General features: G+C 36.4%; 1 protein-coding gene across 1 annotated transcript; it reads left to right on the forward strand.

Moving 5' to 3' along the window:
- Positions 1–4611: 4611 nt before the first annotated feature.
- On the forward strand, positions 4612–8890 carry LOC141627255 (histone-lysine N-methyltransferase ATXR2-like). The gene is made up of 6 exons (XM_074440616.1): positions 4612–4801; positions 4926–5004; positions 5467–5552; positions 5649–5977; positions 8651–8763; positions 8844–8890. The coding sequence occupies exons 1-6, from the start codon at positions 4718–4720 to the stop codon at positions 8888–8890; spliced, it is 738 nt and encodes a 245-aa protein (XP_074296717.1). The 5' UTR covers positions 4612–4717.
- The last annotated feature ends 2939 nt before the right edge of the window (positions 8891–11829 follow it).

The following is an 11829-nucleotide window of genomic DNA, read 5'->3' on the forward strand; positions in this document are numbered from 1 at the left end:
ATTAACTAATGAAACGATAATTAACGAACGATGCAATAAACGAGACAAAAAGACCATGAGGCCGTGACATACACGAGAAAAAGGAGAGGGAAAGAGACGGGATTTTGTGCACCCTCAACTTACATGTAAACTTGGACACCACTCGGGATCCCGTATGCAAGTGTTGCTTAGAAAGGGCGTCTTTGATGATTGTAAAACAAATATCGAAACAATTTAACAAAATCAATTTCGAAAAATAAAACAATTTTCTCGCGTAAAAGGCACTTCGTGCAGCGATTTTCTAATGAAGATATGACTTCGTTTCTTAGTCAAATTTAAATCCGAAAGATTTTCTGGAATCCTTATAATCTAAAGATTCAAACTTTAGCAAAAAAACAGAGGTAAAAACGGTTAAAACATGACTCAAAACGGATGAGAATAGGTGTTGTCCTGAATGCGAGAGAACACGAATAAGAGAGCAAATCGATGCTCTAATGTTCGTCTTTTCTCTTGTGTGAACTTTGTGCTTTGTTTCTGGGTATGAGAGGAGTTTAGGGTTGCTTTTTTACATGAGAAAGGAAGGCAATGGCTAGGGTTTCGAGAGCTCTCAAAACTGTGTTGTTTTGTCCCCTTTTTCGATGTGTGTGGTTTTTGTTTATATAGGAAACGGGAATGGGGTTCTAGGATTAGGTTATTTGTTTGGTATGGAGGCTTAGGATTTGGCTTATGGAAGGGATAAACGAATTTGGTTGAGGTATGGAGTATAGAAGGATATAGTTTCGGTTTTGGAAAGGATAAAGAATGAGATTGTGTTCGGTTTTTGTGGAGATTTCGTGAGCTGATTTGATCTGTGGAAATATCTTTATTTACTTGGGGAGTAAGTAAGAAAAGATAGGGGAATGATTTGGTTGGGATGGGGCTCGAAAAGGGACTCGGAAAGTCCCTGTTTTGATGCGGCAAAATAGGGCACGGGTTTGGGTTGTTGGGTGCGATTTTGGGCATGGGTTAGGGCTAGGATGAGTATTGGGTTAGTGGGCTAGGTGGTGGTGTGGTCTAAGCTGGGTTGGGTGGTAGTATGGGTGTCGGGTTGGGCTTCGAAAAACAGGGGAAGGGGTGTTGGTTGGGTGTCGGGTTTGGGGAAGAAAAAGGAGGGGGAAGGGTGGTGGTATGGGGGATCGAACCCGGGACCTTGGGGATGGGTTTGCACCAAAGCAATGCCTCGAAACTCGTGTCCAAAACCGTTCAAAAATCGAGCTTTAAATCGTCTCAAAAAACCTCGTTTAAAACCGCTTTTAAATCTAATTTTTCAAATTAAATAAAGCGATAAAACACGAAACCGTCACATATCTCATTTCAAATAAATCTAAAATAAAAACTTTGAATAATAATTTATTTTTCAAATAAATTATAAAAGTTTTAAATTTTAAATAAACTCGAAAATAAAGAAAACCGATGAAATAGAATTCATTTATTTCGAAATAATTTAAATTTAATTTAAATTATAAAACCGTCAAATAACGGTTGTCCCGCATCACAAAACAAAATCCGCTAACGAGCAATATAAGTAAACATGTGTCCTATCATCATCGGGTGTTTTGTCGGGATTTCTGTAAATTCTAATATCGACGGATACGGGTATCTACAAGTTATCTTAGGAATTTTAAGTCTACTTTTAGTCACAGGGATTGGCTGAGAAGGAGTCATAGTCACAGCTGAAAGTTGAATTGCAGGGGTTGAATTCAATCTTGTACTTCTTTTAGGAGAAGCTGAGTGAATGACAATGGCATTATTAACTTGACTAGCATGGGTTTCTGTGAGTTCTTGACTTTTAGCAGGGGAACTAGCTGCAGTTAGCCTTGCACTTCTTTTGGGAGAGGTTGATGTAATTACAGTTGCAGGTTCTTGAATGTTAGGATGAGATGTGATAGGGGTAGCATCAATTTGAATTTTAGGTTGGGGTTATGGTTTGAGCTTGAGCTGACTTGAGTTCCTTATAAATGGTAATTTCTCCCTAAATGGGACATGCTTATCAGCAGAAATGGACACTACTTGTTCAACAGGTTTTGCCCCATTATTACAAGCTCTCACTGATCTTGCTCTTAGCAGAGTATTGCATGGAATAGTCTCTGACCCAAGCCAAATATCAATTTCTTTCTTATACCCAACCTAGAGCTGTTCATGGGTCATACCGCCCGATAACCCGACCCTTATTTTTAGCGGGCTTGGACACAAAATTTTCTAAAAAATGGGTCGTGGGCTGGACAAGCCCGGCCCAATTAAGTAAATGGGCCGGACCTGGACACGAGCTTTTGCAAACGGACCAACCCGCCCGGCCCACTAAAAACATAAGATAATAAACTTGTGTATATTAATTGTTTTATATTAGAAATAATGATTTTTTTTAATTTAAGAAAATAAAAACATATTTTCTCCATGCTAATTAAAATTTGATTATCTTTCAAATAGGCGCATATATTCAAAACACAACTAATTACTGTGTATCACAAGTTACAATAATGTATATGTCTAATCTCTATCTCTACCCTTATATGTATTCCTTCATTATCCATATGACCATATATATATTATACATTTAACTTCAAATTTCAAATCAAGTTATGAGATATAAAAAGTAGTTTAAATTGAAGCCATTCTATACTGAATACGTAATTAACAGTTAAAGTTTAACGTTGGCCCATAATTCTGACCCGCCCCGCCCACTATAGTCTTAAAGGGCAACTTTATTCTTCACGGCCCGGCCCATGTCCGGGTCAAACTCGCATTTGAACAGCTCTAACTCAACCCTATCAAACATGGTCATAAGGTCTTTGTCTTCTCTTAGGTACACATGTTTCATTTTGAAACTATAACCTAAAGAAGGGTGCTTGGGTAAAGGAACCTCATGTTTCTCTGCCTCATCGTACATGTCATTATACACATCAATAAGCAAACATCTGTCTGTATCTTCAACCCTAACATCAACTGAGTTGCCCATATAATGCATTTTCAACACATTATTCTCCATTCTGAAATTTATTTTACAAAAAAAAAAAAAAAAACATCAAAATTCAAGAGGGTACATACTAAAAACCAACAATATAAAGGTAATACACCCAACAATAAACATGCTATGTACAGTTACAACTCTTTCTAACACAAAAGATTCAAACTTTGGCGTTTTTTTGACATAATTCATCAATTAAATAACACAACTATTATCAAATTAAGGTTCATGCAAAGGTTTAACATCATACAAAACGACAGAAAAATTAGGGCAAATTAAAAGGTTAAAAAAAAAAGGAAGATTATCAACATACCTGCTTCAATCTTAGGTAGAGAAGAAGAATTAGGCGCTGTTTGGTAAACAGCATATTGCATAAATTTCAGCATATTTGACCCAATTAGCATATTTGACCAATCAATATGCTATTTGGGGTGTTTGGGAAACGACATATTGAAATAGTAGATTTGAGCCCAATCTACTATTTTAGAATATGCTGCTCCCACTAGCATATTCAAAGAGTAGATTAGAGAAAAAAATATTCACCTTTTTACCCTTTAAAAAAATATAACCCTACCTTTATTTCTCCATTGTTCCTCCTTCACTTCATCTCTGGAAAAAGGTACGTTTTTTTTTTTCTCAAACTTGTTTTTTCACTTTTTCTTTAAAGTATTGCATACATATTGGCTTGCATACATACATACTCCATACTCCATGCGTTCTCTCTTTTTTTTTGCTTTGATTTTTCTTTACTCAAAATTTAAGTAATTGGTTTCCGATTAGCAAGTTGAAAGGTCATTATTACTGTTTTGTTATTATGTGAACACTTGCACAAAGGAGTGTTATTCATTTGTGGCTAATCATTCCTCGCAACAAGTAACCGAGTCTTCGGAAACTAAAGAAATCTCAACTATTCGCGATAACATTACTTCTAGTTTGATGGCTAGTAGAAGAAATCGACATTAGTCATTAAAGTTGTTTGTGTGATGTATTTTGACAAATACTAGTCAATAATTTAATCATGTCCTTTTTTGTCATTTTACAAAGGAATGAGCTAATCTGCTAATTTAATTCTGCTAATTACCAAACACCTTTGACAAATTCTGCTAATTGAATATGCTAGTCAAATCTGCCAACAAATTCTGCTAATTACAATCTGCTTTTACAATCTGCTTCTCTCAATATTAATCCGCTGTTTACCAAACAGGGCCTTAAGCAGATGGAGAGCACGCTTGATGAAGGATGTGAAGGTTGGAAGAGATGGGCGAAGGAGAAAGAGAGAGAAATAAAGGGAAATTGGATGGTTTTTGAAGTTGTTTTTGATCTTATTGTTGATTAAAAACAAAGAGGCAGATTTTACTAGGTTAAGTAGATAAATCCAACTCATTGAAAAGTCGTTGCTTAGTCATTGCCAAGTCAAGCTAACTAATATCCAGTCATTGCCAAGTTAAGCCAACAAATCACACTCAACGGCAATACTTAACCAAATTTGACGGTAATTAGAGGTAAGGTCACACCTAGTAATTTTTAAATAAAGTTAGGGATATCACATCGGTTTAAAAAAGTGTAGTAACATATAGAAAATAAAAAAATACAGTTAATCCTATATTTTTTGTTTAACACTGAACATGGTCTAAAGTTGAGGGAAGCCAAAACCCTTGAGGCAAGTCTCTGTGCGTAAAAGTGTAAAACCCTGAAAGGTGTCTCCAGAAATCTGAATCTTTCATCCCCATATTAATGGAGATCATTTGTAGTGTTGATAAGCAATTCGCAACTGAAATCGCTGCTCTTCTCAAAACTCCTGCTACTCATCATGCCCAGGTTCATATATAATCTAATATCTCTCTTATACCTATATATATATATATATATATATATGCTTTTTTTTTTTTTTTGTTAATCACCCTCTTAATTACTTATTTGCTGTATGTTTGTGTTAATGTAGGACTATTTTGATGATCTTATTGCAAAAAAGGAGTGCAGTACAAGACTCAAAGTCATTGTTGATGGCCAGTTTGGAAAAGGTATGCACTTTCATTCATTGCTTTCTGCATTTCTGCAATCGTTCATGCTTTAGTTTGAGGGAAATGATAGACTAGGTCGTATTCAATCCCATAGTCTGGCTTAGAGACGGACCCCGAGCTTTCTATTTCATCGTATTGAACGGGATTTCTTCATTGGGCTGGCTCATTGTGGATCATCGAGGGTACAAATTTTCGTAGTTATTGTACCAAGCTCTATTAATGTGGACGGCGTGACGAAAGAGCTTAAGAGTTAAAATGTGTTTTAATAATCATCTCCTATGATAGGAGACTCTGCTGAGAATTATATGCTTCTAAAGGTCTCTAACCTCCGCGGTCCTTGTTTTACTGTTTGAAAAGGAAACTAATGTGTCCAATTTTTAGGTGTTTATGAACCCATTTACTCTAGTGTTCTTATAAAATCTCATGCTCGTCTACCTTCTCTGCTTCACACTTGTGATGCAGGATTATATGCTGACACTGACTTCAAAGAGGCAGAACTTGTTCTGAAAGACCAAATGCTTCTTGGTTCTCAGCACCCTGCCAACAAGGTCTCATTAATATGACTAATGGGCTCCATTCTTTGTTTCTGTTGAGTTTGTAATTCTCAAAGCACGTGTGACACTATGTTTAATTGAACTTTGTAGATGGACTGCTTTGTGTGTTCTTGCTGCTTTTATTTTCTTGGTTCTATTGAACTTCAAATTGGAAGAAAACTCTACCTTCAAAGTCTTGGTCTTTGCTCGGGCGTTCAGTGCCATAGTGATTCATTGGATGGTGAACATGACTCTTGTGTTCTTGAAGATGCTAATCTAGGAGAGTGTTCCACATCTGCTTCAAAGGCCACCATTTCATTACCAGAGGAAGTTATTGAATCACTGACCAACACCCAAATGTTGCTACCTTACTCTGAAAAATTTGCCTTGCCATCTGATTGCCCATGCTCTGGGGGATGTGGAGAAGAGTTCTACTGCAGGTATAAAGCTAAAACTTTTCCTGGCAAAAAAAAATTCTCTCCTTTTATGAGTAGATTATTTGCAACTACCTGTAGAGCTTAATCTTAGTTAATGCAGCCTGTTAAACAAAATATATCGATTTATGGCGTCTCCTTCTGTTGTGTATGGGCAAAATATGGTGCTAGCCTTGCCACTTGAGATGTGGATGTGATGTTTCTACAACACATCCACATCTGAGAACTTACCTCCTACTCACCAATACAAATTATGGGATTAGAACAAGTTTAGACTTCGCTCACCTAGCACCTAGACAATACTTGCCTCATCAATGAGTTAAACCTAGAAGACCTTGCCTCTATATAAATCTATTGACTTCCATCTAGCAAACAAAAGCCTAACAAAATATTATATACGTTCTGTTTCAAGATTGGTTTTCAAACTTAAAACTCTCAAAACAATAGTAGGTCATATCTACGCTTCAGTAACCCAAAAGACCAGAACCCAAAATGATGAATCCTTTGCTCTATTGGGGATGGAAAAATGGAAGACTTTGAGATAAGTCAATAAATTAAATGAATTTGAATGCACAAATTCAAATCATCCAATACTTAGGCCCTGTTCTTTTGGACTTAAAGTCACCCCCTTTAAGTTCAATTCAGTTCTTATAAGTTCAGTTCAGTTCTTATAAGTTCAGTTCAGTTCCTATAAGTTCAATTCAGTTTAGCTCTTATAAGTTAAGTTCAATTCAGTTCCTATAAGTTCAGTTTAGCTCCTATACGCTCAGTTTAGACAAGTTCATACAACTTATATTAACTACAAATTCATACCCGTTTTCTAATATTGACAAATTGAAAAAAAAAGGGTTATTTCATAACAATAATCCATTCTATTGATGGTATACAATAATCACTCCATCCTATCAATAATCTCAATTAAATCCAACCTAAGCAACATACCTTCTAATAACGAACCAGCTGATATTTTTTTATGTTTATGTGTATCAAATAAACCAAGTACTTGATTCATCACTTGAAAATATTACACATAAACATCACATATACCAGCTAGGTTGTCCAAAAACTATCAAATATTCCAACATAAATTTTAAAAAATATCAGCTGGTTCGTTATTAGAAAGTATGGGGCTTAGATTGGATTTAATAGGGATTATTGATAGGATGGAGTGATTATTGTAGACCACCAATAAGATGGATTATTGTTATGAAATAACCCAAAAAAAAAAATAGTACGCTTTTCATTTAAATCAATGCAAAAAAATCTAATATTAAAATTATCCAATACACATTATTCTTAAATAAAAAACAAAAAACAAAAAAAAAATGATACTTATAATTTGTTTATGCTAAACCGCCTACTCATTACTTATTCACAAGTCCACCTATCTCATTAATATTTTTACTCTTATTTCACATATACCTCATTAATCTCAACAGATTGAGACATGTCGGAAACAAAGCGTAAGAAAGCTATGTACAAGGTACGAAATAACATAGTAAAAGACATTTGGCGAGACAATGGAGTCGATGATGTCAGTGAAAATGAAGATGAAAGTGACGAGGAGGATGATAATATGGAAATAGATGGTTAGAAAAAAAAAATGTAATATGTAATTTATTTTTTTACTGTAATGTATTGTAGTACTTGTATACAAAATTTGCTTATATAAAACGCAAAAATTTTATAAGTTCAGTTCGACTTCTCTAAGTTCAGCTCTATAAGTTCAGTTCGGCTCTTATAAGTTCAGTTCAGCTTCTATAAGTTCAGTTCAATTCAGTTCTTATAAGTTCAGTCCAGTTCAGCTCCTATAAGTTCAGTTCAGCTCTTATAAGTTAAGCTCAGTTCAGTTAAGCTTCTATAAGTTCAGTTCAATTCAGCAACTTGAAATCCAAAAGAATAGGGCCTTACAAGGTAGAGATTTCAACTTATTTCAGGCTTTATTCACCTTGAAGGCTAGAATGCCTAATTAATGGGCTAACTAATCTTAGAAGACCTTGCCTATTAATATATTGATTTTCAGCCACCAACTAGAAGACCAACAAAGGAATTGGTGTACTCTCAAATTAGGCTGGTGTTCAAACTTGGAACTAAGATTCATATAAATTAGGATATGGAGAGTACAAGTCCTTCAAACCTAAGCATGATATACTTTGGTAGTTTGGCGTATACCTTTGTGCCTCATTGACCCATCTGAACTCTTATGAGGAGATTTTAGTTATAGATGAATAAGAGTACTCCCTATGACTTGGAAGCCATATTAATTAACTTGGAAATAATCCATTTATAAGATATGAACTTAATGCAGAATTAACTCCATTGATATATTAACATATTTAACAGTTGGTCACTATACACTCAAATGTTAAGTTGCTCCTTAATGTTGTTCATCACTTGAGTTACAACATAGCATTACCTAGTCACTTCCTAACAGAAGCCATATTGATTAACTTGGCAATGATCCATTTATAAGATTTGAAATTCAGAATTAAGTCCATTGATTTATTAAACATATTTAGCAATTTGTCACTATATAATCATACGCTTAGTTGGTCAGTACGAGATAGCATTATGGTATTCATAATAAGCCGGACACACTTCTATTTTGGTTCTGTATATCAATATACTCATTAGTGTTCATTTTTAGGAAAATGATTTCTAGTAATTGTCAGTTTAAAGTGAAATGTGTGCAGCAAGGGACTGGGAAACCTGCCATTCTTTACTATGTACTGGAGAGAAATCAAAGGCATCACGTCCTGAAGCTTTGTCCAAGTTTTTGGAACATGCAAATAGTAAGGTTCTTACTTGTTGGATTTTATGCTTTCTTTTGTTGACGCTTATTGCTGTTCTCACTTTTATCTTTATATTCCAGATACAAATGATATCTTTATCCTTGCTGCCAAGGTAAGTCCCACATAATCACCCTCTCCCTGTTTCATTATGTTGTAGACAATGCAATGTGTTAGGGTGCAAACCCCTGTCCCACATCGGTAGAATAAAGATGAAAACTCATCTTTATAAGTGTCTACAAAATATAATAGTACGAGGCCTTTTGGGAAGGAGCCCAAAAGTAAATCCGTGAGGGCTTGGCCCAAAGCGGACAATATCGTACTATTATGGGTTGTGGACATATATGCAGCAAAGGCCCAACACGGGATATTCACGCTTCCGCACAACTCGAAAAGTAAGAAGAATTTCTGGACTAGGAAGCGGTTAACACTACGAAGGATTAGTAATCTTAACTTCAAGATAACGCCCTTCTAATTCTGAGATTTAGCAACTTAGCCTGGGCCATCTCATTGGTGGAAAAAGGGTCGGACAATAAATGTACTCATTTTCATGAAGGGCGAAAAAATTCTACGGCAGATGAATATGTTATTTTCTTATTTAAAAGTGGCTTGTATACCTTCCACATTGCGATTGGACTATTGTAGTTGGTGTGTCTTTAATTATTTTGTAACCAGTTTATGTTTCGTATCAATCAGACCATTTCTATGTGATGCAATTCACAAAGAATCAGCAATTGGCGCACATGAGAATTCAAAAGAGGAGGGAATATTAGACTTGGTGATCAAGGAAACTAATAACATGAATAACTATAATGAAATACAATAAAGAAATGTGAAGTACTGGTAAATTAATGATGCAATTCTGAGAAAGTAGGAATAAAGCTGTTCAATTTAGAGCAATTGATAGGCTTTAGTGACATAGGCAGAAATGCAGCAACAAAAATAGAAAGGTTGCTTGGTTTCTAGCCCAAAATAAACATTCAGAGGATTAAGACAAGGAAATAGGATTTTCATTCATAATCCCAATTGATTACATACTCAATTATTTATAGTGCATAATTAACCAGCTAATGCATAATATCCCATAACTAATTGCCACAAGAAGACAAATGTGAAGTGCTGGCACCATGTGCTCCAACGTCCATAATCTTATCCTCAGCTTGGTTAAAAGATTCCTTAGTGGTTAATCTTTGGTGACTCACCCTTCCCTTATAGTTATTCATGTTATTAGTTTCCTTGATCACCAAGTCTAATATTCCCTCCTCTTTTGAATTCTCATGTGCGCCAATTGCTGATTCTTTGTGAATTGCATCATTACCTTCCCCTTCAAAAGATCCTTGACCCCAAGGATCGAACTCAGGATATGCTCGTTGCAAGTCATACAAGAATTCCCAAGTAGCATCTTCTACTTCAGAGTTGGTCCATTTGATCAAGACCTTTGTTGCACTCACTCTCCCTCTTTTAACAGTTTTTCTAGCAAGTGCCATCTCTGGTTCCTTCTTAATTTTTTGATCCATAGGGTAACTTGGTTCCACAGGAGGATCACCATAGCACCTTTTCAGTAGTGACACATGGAATGTATGGTGGATCTTTGCTGAAGGTGGTAATTCCAGCTTGTAAGCCACAGGGCCTACTTTACTCAGAATCTTATACGGGCCATAATACCTCTTGGCTAGCTTTTGATTGCTCCTGTAACCAACCGAGACCTGCCTATAAGGCTGCAGCTTGAGATAAACGTAGTCCCCTGGGGAAAATTCTCTGTCACTCCTCTTCTTGTTAGCTTGTTGCTTCATTCTGTTTTGTGCCCTTGCTAAATTCAGCTTAATTCCCTGCAAAGCTTCCTCTCTATCTAGAAGGCTCTTTTCCACAGCTTCCACTTTGCTATCTCCACTTAAGTACGGGATGTGTATGGGAGGGGGTTGACCATACAACACTTCATAGGGAGAGGTCTTCAATGAGGTGTGATAGCAAGTATTATACTAATACTCAGCTGCAGGGAGCCACTTGCACCAATCTGTTGGGGTTTCATTGCAGAAGCATCTTAGGTAGGTCTCTAAGCATCTGTTTACTACTTCAGTCTGGCCATCTGACTGTGGATGGTAGGCTGTTGACATGCTGAGATTTACTCCTTGGACAGCAAATAGTTCCTGCCAGAAGTTACGAGAAAAATTGCATCTCTGTCTGAAACAATGCTTTGGGGCATCCCGTGATGCTTATAGACATGATCGAAATATGCTTGGGCAACCACTGGTGCAGAGTAAGGGTGCCTAAGGGGGATGAAGTGTGCTGATTTGGATAGTCTATCTACAACCACCATTATGGAATCATTTCCCATTGACTTAGGTAATCCGTCTATAAAATCCATGCTTACATCAGTCCAAAGAGAGGAAGGGATTGGCAAAGGCTGTAACTTCCCTGGGTATGCTACTGCCTCATACTTGCATTGTTGGCAAACTGAACATTCCTGGATATATTCTTGTACAGTTCTCTTCATTTTATTCCAGTAAAATTTTTGTTTTAGCCTCTGATAGGTGGCTTCAATTCCTGAGTGACCAGCCTGCAAATTATCATGCATTAGGGAGATAATTTTTCTAGGCAACCCCTCATAATTCCCAACCACCAATTTCCCCTTTCTTTTCAGCTGATCTTCCTTCCACACAAAGTGCTTATGTGAGTTGGGTTCCTTTTTTAGATCCTTAATTAGTGTCACCATGACTGGATCCTTCTTCCAAGACTCCTGGATTAATTCATATAAATTAGTACTAATGGTACTGACATATAGCTGGAACAGTTCTGAACTTTTTGCCCTTGACAAAGCATCTGCTACAGTGTTCTCCTTCCCCCTTTTGTAGACTATTTCATAGTCGTATCCCAAAAGTTTGGCCAACCACTTCTGCTGGAGGGGATTACTTATCCTCTGGTCCAGCAGGTATTTAAGACTCTGGTGATCAGTTTTAATGATGAATTGTCTTTCCACCAAATATTGGCTCCACTTAGTCACAGCATGGATTATAGCCAGCAACTCTTTTTCATAGATAGATAGGGCCTGATGCTTGAGAGATAAGGACT

Source organism: Silene latifolia, chromosome Y (assembly GCF_048544455.1).
Source record: "Silene latifolia isolate original U9 population chromosome Y, ASM4854445v1, whole genome shotgun sequence".
Lineage (NCBI taxonomy): Eukaryota > Viridiplantae > Streptophyta > Magnoliopsida > Caryophyllales > Caryophyllaceae > Silene > Silene latifolia.